At 36.7% G+C, this 18,290-nt stretch overlaps 1 protein-coding gene across 1 annotated transcript; it reads left to right on the top strand.

Annotated features, from left to right (window-relative positions):
- The first annotated feature begins 5,973 nt into the window (after positions 1–5,973).
- On the top strand, positions 5,974–14,490 carry LOC137614368 (NADH dehydrogenase [ubiquinone] 1 beta subcomplex subunit 10-like). Its single transcript, XM_068344158.1, has 4 exons — positions 5,974–6,121; positions 8,362–8,497; positions 10,900–11,039; positions 14,134–14,490. Exons 1-4 carry the CDS (start codon positions 6,031–6,033, stop codon positions 14,253–14,255), a joined length of 489 nt encoding a protein of 162 aa, XP_068200259.1. The 5' UTR covers positions 5,974–6,030; the 3' UTR covers positions 14,256–14,490.
- The last annotated feature ends 3,800 nt before the right edge of the window (positions 14,491–18,290 follow it).

Raw genomic sequence — 18,290 nt, 5'->3', positions numbered from 1 at the left:
TGTAACCAGAAACGACAATCTTGAAAAATCTTAAGTTTTAATCTTATCACTTTCGATCTTAGAATAAGTTGATGCAATACATTTTTGGGGGGTTGTGAAGGCCGATGTGGTAACGTCCCTGACTGATGAACGCCTGGCTAGGGTTCGAGTCCTGCTTAAACTCGTTAGTTCATTTAGTCGCTGCACTCTCACTATTCTTGTGAGCTAGGGAGGGGGGATGCGTTGGGGGAGCCTATAGATCTATCTGCTGAATCATCAGGAGCCATTGCCTGGCCCTCCTTAGTCCTAGCTTGGGTGGAGAAGGGGCTTGGGCACTGATCATATGTATATATGGTCAGTCTCTAGGGCATTGTCCTGCTTGGTAGGATAATGTCACTGTCCCTTGCCTCTGTCATTCATGAGTGGCCTTTAAACCTTTAAATCTTTTGTCCGTGCTGGAAGCATATCGTGGTATTTTTAATATCTTTTTTTTTTTTTTTTAGGTTTATGGTCTGTCCTAAATATTCCATCAAAAGACCATCAGCTTCCTGCAAGGATTGTGCAATATATCCGCTCTTATATTCTGTTCTCTTAATTTCCTTAAATTTGTACTTGAGAATGAATGTCCTGTATTGTCCTCTTCTTCTTTGCATATGTCATAAACATCCCCTTTGTATTTTTCATTTAAATTTGCATGTATTTTGAGCACGTTTAGCCTTGCTTTCATTATTTGGATTGCCTTATGCATATCCATATCTCTAACATATGGATGTGGGCCATTTCATTCTATAAATCAATTTTTTTCATCCCTTCCTTCTTTTCTTCAATTGTTTTCTCTATCTTTTCCATAATTCTTTTCTTAATTTCTTTTCTCAGGGTCCTATCCCAAACTCTATAATTCCTCCTATTTTGTTCTATATTCACTACAAATCTCTTCACTTCTGCTGATCCAGGACTTTCCATATAGACTTTGCAATTGATCTTCAGTCATCTCCCTGATTAATCTGTTTTCCCTAGAATTTATGATAATATAGAACAGAATAATCTTCTCATAATCTATTCTAAAACCCACTGACTGTATTCCTGTCTCTACTATTATGCCCTAGTACGAGCTCTTGTTGGTTGTACATACGTTTTCTTATCATTTTGTATTAAAGGCTTTCCACTTGTTTAATTCTTAATCTCTTATTGTCATATGTCTCTACATTAGCAAATTGGAACAACCACTGCTTTATATATTTACTTTCTGACTTCTAATGCCTTTTTTCCTACACTTCTCGTGTCTCCATATTCATGTATTTCTCGAACCTTATAGAGAACCGTTTGCTTTTCTTATTTATACTTACTTCCATGTTTCCTTTCTCTGTGTGCTATTCTGTCAGATAATCATAATACTTAACTATACTTGCTGGCCTGTTCTTCACTTTTGAAGGCTTAAAGGCCGCTCATGAATAGCAGAGGCAAGGGACAGTGACATTGCCCTATCGAGCGGGACAATGCCCTAGAGACTGACCATAAATGCATATGATCAGCGCCCAAGCCCCCTCTCCACCCAAGCTAGAACCTAGGAGGGCCAAGCAATGGTAGCTGAGAACTCAGCAGCTAGACCTATAGGCTCCTCCAAACACCCCATCCTTAGCTAACAAGGATGGTGAGGAAGTAGCGACCAGAGAAACCAACGCGTTTGAGCGGGACTCGAAGCCCAGTCTGGCGTTCACCAGTCAGGAACGTTACCACATCGGCCACCACAACCATGATCTCCTCTTCTTTCTTTTGTTTTCCTTTGGTAATTATTAGCACACCTTTTATCTTGGGGTGAAAGGGTGGTTGGTACTAATGGCGAACTTCTTCAAGAAGTTTTACTCCTTTCTTCCCTGTGAAGAACATAATATCGTCTACAAATATTAGGGATTCAATTTCGGTATTCTTTACTAATGTTATATTATTTTACTGATTCTATTCCCTTTGTCTCTCACTATACTGCATTGCTTGAGTCCAAATATAGTTTCTTGCCTTAGTTTCCCTTCAATCTTAATGCTACATGCTGATCCTGCGGATTAGCTATACATTTTTCATTGATGTTCTTCACTGTCAGGGCCTTTTTCCACCATATAATTTTCCCTCAAAACTCTTTAATACAGTCTTTCATATCTAATTTCTCGAAACATTTACATCCATCACTGTGAGTTTAAGCTGTTTACTGGGGAGGCCACTGGTGTGCTTGGGCACCACGGTTGGGGCTAGGGCTTGTCTGACTGTCGTTCTGGTGAGTATTTATCCTGATAATTTTTTTCCATTATAATTTTCGTAAATACCCTAATAATTATTCTTGTCGTGAATATTCCTCGTCTCCTTTATACTTCCATCTTATTTCCCCTTTTATCTATTAAGGGAACTTAAGGAATTAACATCTCCAATTCTCCCAGGTTACATAAATCCAATTTAGAACCCCGAATAAAGACAGTTTAGCATAATTCTGTCGACAGAAGAGGTGAACTAGGGTTTGACAAAAATACGAAGTCAGACGTGAAGGTTATTTTATGTATACTATACCTATGGCACACAACATATAAATATGTGTATATATCACTCTTGTTTAAATGCAGTAACATTGTTCCTGGTTCCTAATTACTCACTCCGCAAAATAAGTTTGCGGGCACTTTATTGCCTTATAGATGGGTACAAAACTTCTAAGCTTATTCTTATTAGTGTAATTAAGCTCATTTTACCCTTACCATACACAATTAATAGTGAAATTCTAATTATTTATTTTTATCCCATTCTACCTTGAAATTGGATATGATAACACCTTGCTATCATCAGTTTTGGCAACTTATTGTGGTCAGTTTGGACTCAGGTTCAGGTTCAGGTTCCGGGGTGAGGCATAGCCTTTACAACGGCGCCTCTAACGCTTATCTTCTTGTACTGTTTTGTCTTTTCTTCCACATTATGTTTAATACTTCTTTTTTCTTTTCTATATTTGTTTCACTAAATAAAAATAATCCTACTATTTTCTTTGGGTCTTCCTCGTATGGTTGTTGTAGCTCAATTACTTTATTCCTTTCTTTTCTATATTCCTGGCAAAATAACAAAAAAATGTATCAAATCTTCCACCTCATTTTCACAAAAATTACAGTTTACATTCCCTCCATTGTGTCTATTTACAATATTTAGTTTTAACGTATTAGTTCTTGCTCTAAAAAATATCACTGAAGCAAATGTATTGTCATAAATTAACTCTTCTTTAATTTCTTTCTTCCACGTTCTATATATTTCTAGGCTCACTTTACTTTCTATTTCTTCTTTCCACTTTTCAGTATCCCACTTTCTGGTTTCCGTTTTTATTTCTGCCTTGTTCATTCTTCTTATTTGTCTTATACCTAAACTTAATTCTTCCAAATACTTTGCAGGTTGTTTCCACCATCTTCCTTCTTTTTCTTGAATATCCTGGATAATTATTTTCAGTATTTCTTTCTTTCCATTCAGGGTACGATTTAAGTACTGCAGCTTCCCATCCATCACCCTTGTTTTCATAGAAGATGCACCTATCTCCCCTCTTAGAGCAGTATTAGCTGTGCTTTTAGTGGCACCTAAAATCTTCCTATATACCCCATTCTCTATTCTTTGTAGTTTCTCTATTTCAGTTTCTGTTAGGTTTATAACATTTGTTCCATACAAAACAGATGGTAAAGCAATACTTTTCCAGAACGTTTTTCCTATCATCACTTTATTGCAACTTTTCTCTATAACTGAATATGTTAGATTAGCTAATTTTTGTGCCTTTTCTATCATTACCCTTTTCTGAGTTTTAAATATATTCCTACTATTGTCTAGCTTTATTCCTAAGTATGTCAAACTTTCTACTACTTTGATTCCCTCTATGTTATCTGGCTTTTCTTTCATATTGTAAATCATAATATTACTCTTCTCTTTATTAATTTCCAACCCACATTTTTTACTAGTTTCTACTAATATCTGAATGTTACGCTTAGCATTATGTATATCCTGTGCAATTATTAAGGCATCATCTGCAAAAAATAATGATTCTATCTTTATTAACTGATTTCTGAAACCGTTTCCTTCCTCTTCTATTTTCTTCATGATAATATACGTAATCAGTTTAAAAAGTGAAGTTGATCCTGTGCAACCTTGTTTAATTCCACTTGTAACTTCCATTTCTTGTTCTATACCTTCTCCTAAGTCAATGCCCGTAGTATCTCCTTGATAAATATTTGCAATTGCACTTATGATTTTGGTGTTAATTTTAAATTCTTTTAAAACTTCTATTAATACCTCCCTTTTTACCGAGTCAAATGCTTTGCTAAAATCTATCGCAGTTACTATTAGAGGTTTCTTGTTACTATAGCTCTCTTCCACACAATACTGTAATATAAAGATATTGTCCTCTATCCTGCCTCCACCTGTAAATCCTGCTTGACATTCATTGTCTTCTTCATTCATTCTTATGTGGTTTTCTATTTCCTCTTTCACCATCATCATGAATATTTTATAAGAAATATTTAATAGAGCTATGGGTCTTAAGTCTTTTGCCATTGGCCTTCTTTTCTTTTCAATCATCTTTGTTCTTGACTTCTTCCACATATTTGGTTTTTCTTTTTCGTCCAACTCATTTTGATAACATTTCTGTAAGGTTTCAAGACATATTTTGCTTTTTCCTAGTGCCTTATATAGTTCGGGTTTTAGGCCATCTGGTCCTGCCGCTTTTTTTGCCTTTAATTTTCCCAGGCAATTCTTTACTTTTTCTGTTGTGATTTTTGGATTTTTCATTGGTTTTATTTTTCCTTTTGTCACCATTACAAGGTCATAGTGTTCCCTAAGTATGTCCGGGATATTATATTCATCTATTCTTGTTGTATCTTCCTGATGTGCTATTTCATTTTCATATTCTATCTGTTTTTCTTCATTCCAAACTGAGTCTATTCTATTTTCATGTTTACAATATATAGTTTTCCAGTACTTGATTAATTCCTCTTTTGTTTCTTCCTTATTTAGCCTATTTCCTTGTTCTCCATAAAGTTGTATAACTTTGCCATGGGCTTTCTGTCTGTTCCTTATTCTATCAATATTCTCCCAGAGTTTTTTATTTTTATCCATTTTTATTTCTTCTGTTACCTTTTTTTCAAATCTAGTAATTTCCTTCTTTATCATTTCTTGCACTTCCCTCTTCTTTTGATCATATCTCTATTCTAATACATTTTTTACTTCGATGTTGGATTCATTTCTTTTCTTTCTGTTTAAATCCTTATGACTTCTTAAATTCTTCTTTCATGTGCATTGCCCTGCTTATAAATGCAACCAGATCTCTGCTAGGATTTTGCAACGTACCAATACTTATGTCTAGTTTCATTAACTGTCCTAATTTTGGGTATGCAAATAAATTTTCAGTGGTATCTTCTTTATCTTTTGCACAAGTCATACAAATTATTTGCATATTTTCTCCCGAAATTTGCTTTGCAATTGAGCACATTTAATCTTGTCTTCATTACAAGGGTTGCCTTGTCCAGATGTATTTCTCTGATGTAAGGCTGTGGGCCATTTCCTTCTATAAATCTTCATTTTTTTCATCACTTTTTTTTCAATAGTTTCTTCTATTTTTTTCCATAATTCTTTTCTTGATTTCTTTTTTCAGGATCCTTTTTCCTCCAACTTATAGCGCTTTGTTTTCCAACTAGGGTTGCAGCTTAGCAAATAATAATAATAATAATAATAATAATAATAATAATAATAATAATAATAATAATAATAATAATAATAATAATGTCCGAATCATCCAAGATGTTAGATATAAGGGTTAAATAACCGAGGGGCTCCAAAACGAATATTAAATACCATAGCTGATAAGATTTTTATTGATTATTATTAATAAATTACTATATAATATTTAAAATGATTAAATTAGAGATTGTCTTTATTCAAAACAAAACTATTGAGAAAAGAAACAAGAATTTACCATCCCTAATGTCTGTCGTACACAGTAAAAACAGCTGTTCGCCGTCGCCATTGCCCTCGACGTAGTGTTTATGTGACGAAATGGTTGAAGAAGGTCGGCCTCAAAATACCTTTACGAAGGCTACGGATGCTGTCTTGGGCACATTAGGGGGCCCCGCAAAATGGATCAGAGGTAAAAAGGGTTTTTAATTTTATTTTAATGAACAGAAGACTTAGTTGTATTGAGATAGAAGTTGCCGGCAGTCTCGCTAGCCAAAAGCACCGATTACTATTCTGTAGCTTAGTGTTTACTATTATAAAATTGATATTGTGCTCAGAATTCTATGTAGAACTTGCGTTGTTTGAATGAACTAGAATAGGGTAATGTAGTAGCCATAAAAAACTCGGTATGTATGGTGACGGCCTTCCCCTAACCCATAATGACAAACCTAGGCTATGTGGTTTTATTATAGTTATGGACAGGGAAAACTTTTCTAGTATAAACCAACTTATCCCTATTAGAAAACGCCCTTTTCCTGCAAAAATGACACTTATTTTTGTCGGTAATAGGTACATAATGTAATATATATACTGTAATTATATCTATATCTGCCAATAAGGGGGTACCCCCAGTGGGAACCCAGGGTTTTGGGTGGGGAAATGATATATGATCGGAACGTCAAAGGTTGGGGATCATCGGGGTTTTCTGGCAATTGTTGTTGTGGCATAGGGTAGAGGCGAATTACATCTGGTATACCATGGTAATTCCCATGAAACTTCCCTGCGGCTTCTAAGTACGGATAGCTACAACCATTACACGTTTGTATAGGAAGTTCAATAATAGCACACGAAAGGAGTAGAATACGAACAAAGGCTTTACAGGGGAAAAGGCTTGGGAGGAGACTGATGCAAGCACTTGCAGAGATAAGGAAAGGGGGCGGGGAAATATTAACCCCCATGTGGAAACTTTCCATACGTATGGGCACGTGATTGGTCAACGGAAACAGAACGGAGTCTACAAAGTAAACAGGATTGAACTTTCATAGGAAACTTATTCAGAGCAAGTATTTATGTGAAAAATGATGTGTATGAAAAGGTAATATCAACAGGTTTGAAGGAAAAATATTAAGTTGAAATGAAGAGAATAATAAATATTATTTAATGGTAATAAATTGAAATGCTGTAATAAGGTAGAAAACAGTTGAAAGGGGTATGGAAACGAAGAGAAATATACAAGGGGGTATTGCATAAACGAATAAATAACATCGTTATTAGACGGGTCAAGACTCATAGTATACTTGAGTAACAAGTGTAGAAAATATGTTGATGTAGGTATTTCATGAAACATACGGTTTTAGAAGAAGGGCAAAGGAGAATACAGTATGTAAAGAATAGGGCAGACTATTCGGTCTATGTGTAGGCAAAGGGAAAATGAACCGTAACCAGAGAGAAAGATCCAATGTAGTACTGTCTGGCCAGTCAAAGGACCCTATAACTCTCTAGCAGTAATATCTCGACAGGAAAACTAAGAAAAATATATAGTTCACCTTACGTGACCTGTATGTACAGTATTTGCAGAGTATACAATATACAGTACACAATAGTCAATGCCGCAAAATTATTATAGATACCATGACTACTGGAATGAATTTTGCCTTAGTTTTCTACATATCCTTAACTTGCATTTAATCTTAAGCTTAATTTAAAATTTACTGACTGGAAGGTTCTATGATTCCCATGACAATTTCAATTTTCTTTCATGTACAATACTATAGAGTACTCTCAATCTTTTCTTCAGTTGTAAATGACATATGATTGTCTTTAAAAGTCTTGGTCAAACTATCAACTTTGTAGCCTTAACTCAAAGGTCTTATAACTCACAGAGTTTGTGCTTTGCACGTTGATATACTGTCCCTAGAGCTGGGAAGAAAATATTTCTTTGGTATTTATGTCATATTGGAATCGCTGTTGTAGCCATTGGCAGGAAAGTCCTTGGAGATGACATAGCAAATTAACCTCCCAAAAGTACTTCATTAGTTTATCTCTTTAAACTGGGTTAATCTTACCAAATTCAAAATACAAAAGTGAACATTTATAGTTGTGACAGTAGTTTATGTAAAATGAATGGTGTCCACATGTCTACATAACTTTCCTAAGGCAAAGCATACATCTACTTTGACTGCTGTATTCCTGTAGCATGTTCAGTGGATTTTTGTAATGGTTAAAATGTTTATTGGAAAACATCCGATTATGCATCATAGTATATGCAGCACAAGTAACTATCCTTTTTGTACAAGAGAAATTAATATTCCTATTTAAACTCTTGTTTGATCAAGAAATCTTTTATTGATAATTTTTCTGCTAGTTTCTGATTGAAAACATGTTATAGATTCACTTTAGATTTATCGATTTCTATTGTAAATCTATTTTCAGAAAACATTGTTGATAGGAATCGTCCAGTATATCCCTGGTATCACCGTCAGTATCGGCGTGTCCCTACAATAGACGAGTGTTATACTGATGACATTGTCTGCTACGTTGAAGCAAACGAACAGTTCAAGCGAGACAAGTAAGTTTATTTAGTTCAAGTTTTGTTGTTACATATGATGCTATTAGCATTATAAATTATTCAGTGTATGCAGTACAGTTCTGTATTATGGCGAATTCCGTATTTTTAAAAAAAATTGGGCCTGTAGTAAGATATATATGACAGTGTTGTTATTAGCACCTAGGAGAGGAGTTGAATATTAAGACACTGGTCAGATATAACATTTTCACATACTGTAATAAAATTGCATCTCCGAATGGTCTCCATGATCCTAGTCGCAGTCCATGCACGTTTATTCACTCGTACTGAAGTGGACCTATTATCTGATTACTATGGTTAGTATAAAAAGCTATTGACACGTGGTACCTCCTATTGCATATGCTAAACGTGCTATAAAGCTACATGGTAGTGATCCTTACTTCTAAAGAGATTCCTTATGTAAAGGTTAAACAGAATCCAATAAAATGCCATTTATTAACCCTTTTACCCCCAAAGGACGTACTGGTACGTTTCACAAAACTCATCCCTTTACCCCCATGGACGTACCGGTACGTTCTTGCAAAAAAAAGGCTATTTAAAATTTTTTTTTGCATATTTTTAATAATTCTTTGAGAAACTTCAGGCATTTTCCAAGAGAATGAGACCAACCTGACCTCTCTATGACGAAAATTAAGGCTGTTAGAGCAATTTAAAAAAAATATACTGCAAAATGTTCGTGAAAAAAATAACCCTTCGGGGTTAAGGGTTGGAAATTTCCAAAAGGCCTGGGGGTAAAAGGGTTAACAAGAAGGAATATTGTTCTTGGAAAGGTAATTGGTTGTATTGGTGCTAGTTGTGAAAATGTTAATCTGAAAAACAACTCTTATGTTATCCAAGCAAAGGATTACCATGGATGAGTATGGTACTTACTATGTATGATATCTTAGGCCCATTAAAGAAAGAAATTGTTTTAATTGTGTTAACCTAAACACCAATGTCGTAAGAAGAGAAAACAATTGATGTACTGTACAAAATATTTCTTTCTCATGTTGGTAGCAGTCTTAATTTTTCTCCATGGATTAAAAACCATTAGTTTTTTATTTTTCATTGGTAATGCCCTTGATTTTGATACATGATACGTTTATCTCCATTAATCTTTCCAAATCATTCACCGATGAATATGATAGCAGAAAATAAAATGAAAGTGGAACTTGTACAGCAGTAATTTTTAGAAATTGTTAGGGAGCTGTATTGACCAAATGTAATAGCGCGAGTAGTAGGTGTCGGTGGGGTAGTCCAACTGTATTCTCTAGGGCCTGTCACGGCCCTCCCCTTTGATGAAGGGATTATCTAAATGGAAGACAGCCTGTGAATAGTGGTTTTTCACACGCCCTTGTTAAATACACGACACCAACAAGGTGATCGCGCGAGGGTTGTAATCTCTGCATTCCATGCTTTTATCTTTCTCTAGTATATTTGGAAGATTTATATTAGAAAAGTGTAAAGAAGGACCCTTTTCACCGGGCATCACAGGTCTCTCCCCAGAAATAGATTTTTCCTTCGTCAAAATCCCTTTATTCTGCATGTGTTTGAGGATAGACTCCCAAGTCTCATGACTTTCCAAAGCAGTGGTAATCACAGAGTAGTATTGGTGGTCCTTCAGGTGAAGAAGCATACTCAGTAATTTGTTAAGTTAAAGATTATCGAGTCACAATTATTTAAATATAACTTAGCAAGCTTATGACATTCATGATGTTTTGGTTGTAAGATTAAAAGTAAATTGTTTGATAGGTAATAAAACAACTTTTGGCTCCAAGAAAGCTTTTTTTATAGGTTTGCAACGGAAATTTTTCATCGAGGCCTTTATAAGTTAGTTTGCAGCCTAGGATATAACCAACCACTAATGAAATGTGCTTATTTTCTCATGTTTTAAGGTTTTGTATTGTATACGGTGTCCCATTATCCTTGCCTCATATTTCTTAGAAAAATATACGTATTTGAGAATTGTCATAGTATTGTAGACAGTCAGTAAGGCCGCACATATAGGCTATTTGTTGACAATATTGTCTTAATGATAGGTTTATTCATCATGGTCAGCATTTCTTCATGAATTCATTATTCCTGTCATGAAATTATCTAATGTATTGTAGCTTATATAGAGGGAAATTCAGATCTTATCTTTTAATGTTTTAACAATTTTGTGTCCTTTATTGGTATAGGGTTCCAGTTCATATTGCATGGTATGTTACACAGTACATTATTGTTGTAAAGATACTCTTAGTTCTTGTGCATATTCATTACAAACTTTGTCCTTTAAAATGGGGATATGTCATCACTAAAACTGAAGACTTGTCCCTATTTTAAAGGAATCCAGTTTGTATAACTACCCTATAGTATAAATACAAATTACTTCTAATTTATTTTTATTCATTCAATTACTACAGGCAGGTTGACAACGAAGTTTTGTCTATTTTGCGTAAACGCCAAGAGGACTGCGCTTTCTATGAAGCCCCAAATCACAAAGAAAAGTGTGCTCCACTGCGAGAAGCCTACGAAAAAGCTGCAGAGAACTGGTTCATTAAATGTAAGGCTTTTTTTTTTTTTACTTGTTAATAATAGCACATTCATTAACACTTCTATCCATAGCTGCTTGATAATGGGTACTTTTGTATACTTATTTTACTTTTTTAATGTGAAGCCTTTTTGCATAAGTCTCTTGAATTGAATACTATAAGTAAATTAGTTTAAATTATTCTAGAAAGTGTACATAATTAGCAATTGTGCAATCAGAGTGGCAAACTTGAATTTGTTGTCAGGAATGATACCTAGAATATGAATTAGCTGCAATTTGTTAAAGACCTGTTGGCCTTGAAAAGATTTGCATAGGGGCAATTTAATGACCTAGATCTATGAACAGGAATACTTAGCTTTGTTAGGGCTTAGACTTGATAACCTCAATCTAGGGATTTCTGTGTGATATTGAGGAGCGTTTTCTAACACCAGTGCCATTCCAAATATCAAACTGCAAACTAGGGACCAGACGATTTTTATCCACAAATGAATCCTTATATTTTACAGGCAGATATTTTAGACATTAAAAATAGTAAAAAGAGTCCTAATTATGTGGGAACGAACGGTTAAACTATTTATTATAGTTTTAGGAAAACAGGAATGAGGCATATGTAGTGAACGGTTAAACTATTTATTTTAGCTCTAGGAAAACAGGAATGAGGCATATTTAGTTTCTCTTTGCTATGCTTACTGTCAAATGCATCAGCAGAGAGGTTTGTTTTTTCTTTGAAAAGTTTGTGAGTGACATGACCATCTATTTTAATCAAGGAAGGACTAGTAAGTCCACCAGAGTATTCAATTTCAAGGGTAGACCGCTGTTTATGTTCCTGAATAGTACTGAAAACTTTTTTTTTTTTTATTTGTTCCTATGCAAATACAAACCTTCATCTATTAATATGATTCAAGCTCATTTGGAACTCCGCTGATAAAATCTAACGAATGTCGGCAGTAGCCTAGCCCGTAGTTAGCCCTATCCTTTCTGCTGGTTTACTAATCAGACACTTGGATTCTTGCTGCCAAGGAATGCTGATGTGCTATCAGCATCTGCTTTAACTTGGCTGATCTCTCTCTCTCTCTCTCTCTCTCTCTCTCTCTCTCTCTCTCTCTCTCTCTCTCTCTCTCTCTCTCTCTCTCTCTCTCTCTCTCTCTCTCTCTCGTGAGGATGCATGTCTTTGTTGAAGGCAGACTTTCTGACTTGTCCAGAGTGTGGGGGAAATACGAGCAGGTAAGTGGATCTTCATTTTTTTGTGCCTTTATGTGGGGGCCATGTTTGCTACTTGTAATCCCCCTGTAAGGAGTGTAGGGGGTGGTCACCCTCCCAGTACCAGATGTATGATGGGAGGAGGAAGTAGTAAAAGCAAGGCTCTACCCCCTTGGGCTCATCCTTAAGGCCGAAGAAGTCAGTGAGGCCTATTCCTTCTTCCATCGGTCTCTTCGGAAGAGAGGTGCCAATTTGATAATTGGACAAATTTCGAGGCTGGGAATCACTTATTTCCCATAGTGGAACTGAAGAGCTCCTCCCTTGAGAGGAGTCATCCTTTGTTAATGCTCCTGGGGACGACGTAATGTTACACCTCGGTGCTTTGTTGGGTTTGCAAGGAACATCCATAGTGTGCTTAGCTTTCATGCTTAATCCTTGAACTGGAAATAAGCCTTCTCTCGACACTATCATTAACCTTGAACCTGCTCCCAAGCTGCCCCGCTGACGTTCCGCCCTTGGGACAGGCCTTTTTTTACTAAACCCTAAGGATTCGTGTAGTGGTATGTATCTATCGCCTGATTTCATTCATAACTGAATGCAACTGCTTATGTTAATTGACTGAAAGCTATTATTAAAAATATTTAGTCCCCTATTAAAGGTGGAATAATAATAAACATATCATCAACATCATCTCTAATGCCTATTTATGCAAAGCGCTCCAGTTAGGTTTAGCCTGTCGTCACTATCTTGATCTTTTATTTCAATACTTTAACATTTATCATCTACTTCACACTTCATAGTCCTCAGCCATGTAGGCCTGGATCTCCCAACGCATCTAGTACCTTGTGGAGCCCAGCTGAACGTTTGGTGAACTAATCTCTCGTGGGGAGTGTGAAGGGCATGCCCAAACCATCTCTGTCTACCTCTCATCATGATTTCATCCACATACAGCACTCGAGTAATCTCTCCTATAGTTTCATTTCTAATCCTGTTTAAAGGTTTAAAGGTCGCTCATGAATGGCAGAGGCAAGGGACAGTGACATTGCTCTAGCAATCAGGACAATGCCCTAGAGACTGACCATATATTATATGATCAGCGCCCAAGCCTCCTCTCCACCCAAGCTAGGACCTGGGAGGGCCAGGCAATGGCTGCTGATGACTCGACAGATAGACCTATAGGCTCCCCCAAACCCCCCAACCTTAGCTCACAAGGATGGTAAGGTTGCAGACACTAATGGCACTAACGAGTCTGAGCGGGTCTCGAACCCCCGACTGGCAAACACCAGGCAGAGACGTTATCAATCAGGCCACAGCTATTTAACTCCCAATATCCTTCCGAGGGCTTTTTTCGCAAATTTACTAAATCTATTGGAGATTGTTTCATTTTCATACCATGACTCATGTCCATATAGTAGCACTGATCTCACTAAACTGATGTATAGTCTAAGTTTTATATGTAATTTGCTTTTTTCAATCTTTCTCTAAACTAATTCTATTGGAGATCATACTTCCTAAATATTTAAATGATTCTACCTCAGTAATCCTTTCTCCTTCCAATAATATTTCATCTTCCATTGCATACTCTGTTCTCATCATCTTTGTCTTTCTTCTATTTCTCTTGAGCCCAACCTCATGTGATATTTCATGCATTCTGGAAAGCAAACTTAGCAAATCCTGTGGTGTTCTGCTATTAAGGACAGCATCATCATTGTATTCTAGGTCTGTTAATTTCCTATCACCAATCCAGTCCAATCCTTCTCCACCATCTCCGACTTTTCTAAATATTACATAATAGAAAAGATAGAATTATGTGCATTTGAAGAAAAATTTGGCTGGAAGTAAAATTTTTTGTTTATACAATTTTTTGTGTTGGACAAGGGATCTTAGACGTGTATTTCTTGTGCAGATGGTGATTTGGGTGCCTATGGCAACGTGAAGGATGCTTACATGAAACAAAAACACCGGCTGATCTGGGAACGACGACATGGACCTGTCGGCACTGGCATGAAGGGAAATAATATAGACTAAGATTTTTCTAGTTCCTTGTTGATGGTTACACTAGCTGGGTCATAAGTGTACTTTTTGTTGTAGAAAGAAAAGCCAATTATGTTGTTTTTAATTTAATCTTTTGGCAAGAAGATATTCATCCAATAGGTAACTGCCATAATGCCAATCACTTGGTGAGACATTTTTGATTCCCCATAATTTGTTCATAGTGTGGAACCAGAATTGTAATGAGATGTAAATAAAATCAGTATTTATATTTATGATGTTTTTATTTGTAATCCCTGTTATTGTTTCCAGGTTATCAATTCATGTTGATAACCTGAGAAAGTTAGTGATATTCCTCTTTTATGAATACTGTAGCTATGTTTAAACAGTTTTTCATAATGAACTAACTTTACTGTACTTTTTGCTATCGGTTCTTAAAAATATTGTATTGTAAAAGCAAATGGAAAGAAATATTACTGAAAGAAGATCGAATACTTTTATATGTTCTTTACCTTTAAACAACTTTATTTGCTAAATCGAAATCGAGAGGAAATAACTAAGTCTATTTTTCATGAAGATTAAAAACTTGGAACTAGACATGAAACATTTTTATTGCAAGAATGTCAACACAGTACAGTATAATTAATTTCTTAAGGTGTGATGGAAAATAGCATACCGATAGACTTGCGACATCATCACGGTGAAAAAAGTGATCATAAAAGCGACCAGTTGTAAGTTGATGACGACCTGTACTAAGGTTGTATAACTACAGATTTGTAGTAATGAATGAAATGGTTATTGCATTCCTTCTGTAATTTGTGAAGATAAATTCTAGATGTTCAACTCAGAGCACTGAATAATTTCTTCCTTCAAAGAAAAATACAATAGTATTTTCACCTGATCATGTGCTATTGGTAAGGATCACTATTTTTTTGTCATCTATTGAAGATGCTGGGCCTATGGTGCACTATAGGCATTATTTCAGGGTCTTTGCAGCATACATTGCATGCCTAGCTAAGCTTATTTATTCCTTTGCGAATACAAACCCTTGTCCTTTAACAGGAGTATGTTTTCATCTTGGTTGGAACTGCTCCGTGGCCAGCACACTGAGTAGTCACTTTTTCAGCTGCTGGAGAGTTCAGATGTACTCCTGGTGTCTTTATGTGGCTGTTTTGCTTTTCTTATAGATAATGATTTTGGTAAGATCATCGTATGTGAGGGTTTTATAGAAGACCTATGCTTTGCAGCTGTCAATTCAATCTGCCGATAATCCACTTCCTTCCAGTTGGACAGCTTTCCTGTTTGCGGTCTCTTCCCATGCTATGGTGACGATGTCAACTTTAATGAAAAAACTGACTTTCCTTAGACACTGTGTCAGAGGAAGAACTTTTTACAGATGCAGAGTGAAGAAGGGCAGTGCCCTTCTCGTCAGTGTCTAACCATTCTGGGAGAAGTAGCGCTGCCGAAATGACCTGTGGAAGGTGAACTTCAAGTTTTCCCTTCTCCTCTACCGTCTTCTTCCCTGAGAAGTTTAGGAGACTGATCGATAGGTATGGTATTGTTTTACTCCTACCATCTCTCTCTCTCTCTCTCTTTTTTTTTTTTTTTAGAAGAATATTCATGCTAAGTCTTGTCCCTTGGGAAGAAATATCGGTATGTACTACTCCTGCTTACTTCATCCCGAATGCAGTCTCTATTCCAGCGAGGAAAACGGAGCACTGAATCTACACACATTTTGACTCCACTCACTTCAGGTTGTTGATGGAAAAAATCTTCCAAATCTATGAGAGACATCACGTGTTCACTCAATACCTTCATCTGGACTTAAATTTCTTAAGATGTTTATCATTCACTTGCTTGCACTACTGTTAGCGCACAGTCATCAGACTTTGCCATTTTCTTGCTTGCGCGGACACTCCTTTAGTGCTTATTCCTTGGACTTTGAGGATTCACTTCTGAACATGACTACTCACCTGTTTGCACATGCTCACTTCGATGTCAACATACACCTGGGGTTTGAGCATACGCGAATTCACTTGCTCTCTTCCCGTGTCAGACCTGAACCACACACCTAGAATACACATGCTGCTACAGTCTAAGCAGATTGCGAATTTGTACGTTTTGGGAACCGTGATTGCTGGCACTCATGGAATCCACGTGTACCTATGATACATGCATCTGGTTATTGATGTAGGAACAATCAGTCGGAGTTGTCAGCAATTGCAATCTTCATGGTCATGCAAGGATGACATACCACTCAAAAAAGGGATCTACCAAGAAGAACGATACGTACTTGGAACGTACCTAACACAACACTCAGAGCAAAAGTACATACCTAGAAAGTCGATACGTACTGAGAAAGTAGAGTTGTTTCGATAGGTAGTTCTTTTTAGTACTTGGTCCTCTTCGAAACTGAACACTTATTCATTGATCATGATAGGGGGTGCCTCCCCCTCTCTGTTGTATCGTCAGACTTCCAGGAAGCTTATGGATCGACTGCTCTTCAGATGCGCCCAACGAATAGCGAGCAAGAAATTCTTGTCTCGTAGTTCTACGAGTAGTCAACCAGTCCTACTGAGACTGGTCAATGGCTATACTGTGGGTGCTCATTCAGGCGAAAATCCTCACATGTTAAAGCTTGCTCTCATAAACTCATGCCCTTGAGTCTCAACTGTTCATACATACCCTTCTTCATCAGCTTGCCCTCACCACAGCCTCCGAGGAAGCTACGCTCACATTCGCCATTTAGTAAGACCAGAAACTTTTTGCGAAGCCTGAGAAAATTTACTTTGGGACCCTCATGGAAACTTATGCAGGAGGTTTTGATATCCAAACTCCTGAGTCCACTGCTATTGAAGCTACTTTCATGACCAGCCTTCAAGCTGCATCAAGGTTTGCATAGTCATTTGCTGCACTATGTCCTGGGCTTTGTCAAGGCCTAAGTAAGAGGAAGTATGAGGACTTGATCCGATTAAACTCAAAGAAAAAAAGCTATGGGCTGTTCAAAAGCTGGATAAAATGAATACAATTGTCTCCTGTTATTTGCTGAATCAAATATTGATGCAGATAAGCTTCCACACTGAGCAACTGTTCTATATGAGTAAGATGTAGAAATATCTCGCTCCTTGTTCGAGGGGGAGGATGGATCGAATGTAGGACACGTTAGCCTTAATTATTCATGCATTGTGATGATATATAATTCCGATATAGGTTCTTTTCGCATCATCTGTCCAAGGACAGAAACCTAGCCTAACCCATGAGAATCTCTTACAAATGGTGAGAGGTGGTAGGAATCTACAGTCCTGCACCTTTATCAGGTCTGAGGGTATTGATATTTCAGGATTTTAAATTGGCCAATATTGTTATAGGGCTTCCTCTCTTCTAAGGACGAGTATCCTAACCATACTAATCCGAGTCCTTTAAATATCGCTTCTGGTTCAACCACACCGCAAGCCCTAGGTAAAGGTCAAAGTGGCTACTCTTTGTAATGCCTTGAGAACGCCGTGGCCCCACTCAGTAACTACGGACACCTCATTATAAAACCATACAGGACTCCAATTAAATGTTTTAGGTGTACAATAGTTGGGGAAAATACAAATTACATACTATATATAATTTTTGGCTTTTCTACCATTTATTGTAGATCCATGAATGCTTCCTTTTTTACATACTGCTGTCCAACTACTAGTATTGTACTGTACAAGTATGATGTTGTGCACCCATGTTCTGAGGGTTTTCCTAGTCCCTCGGCGAAATTTATTAAGCCACTGTAATATTGTAATGACTGAAACCTATGGGATATATCGTTATTGTCAGTCCCGTTTGCCTTGACTCTTTCTAAAGTATGACATGTATCTGTATCAGTTTCCATATAGTGGGTTAGAGGCTGTGACTGTGGAGAAAGGCACTTCTTACAAGACTGGTAGGAGTCATTTCTTATAAACCGCAATTTTTCAAATGCACTTCTCAATCCAGAGCATATACGACACAAGTACTCCTCAAGTGGTACCGTGTTCTTCAAATGGTACAGTATTGGCATTTCTGATTATCTTAGCAGTGTCCTTTTTGGTG

The sequence above is a fragment of the Palaemon carinicauda genome, chromosome 20, assembly GCF_036898095.1.
Source record: "Palaemon carinicauda isolate YSFRI2023 chromosome 20, ASM3689809v2, whole genome shotgun sequence".
NCBI lineage: Eukaryota > Metazoa > Arthropoda > Malacostraca > Decapoda > Palaemonidae > Palaemon > Palaemon carinicauda.
This window is presented reverse-complemented; position numbering and strand designations above follow the sequence as displayed.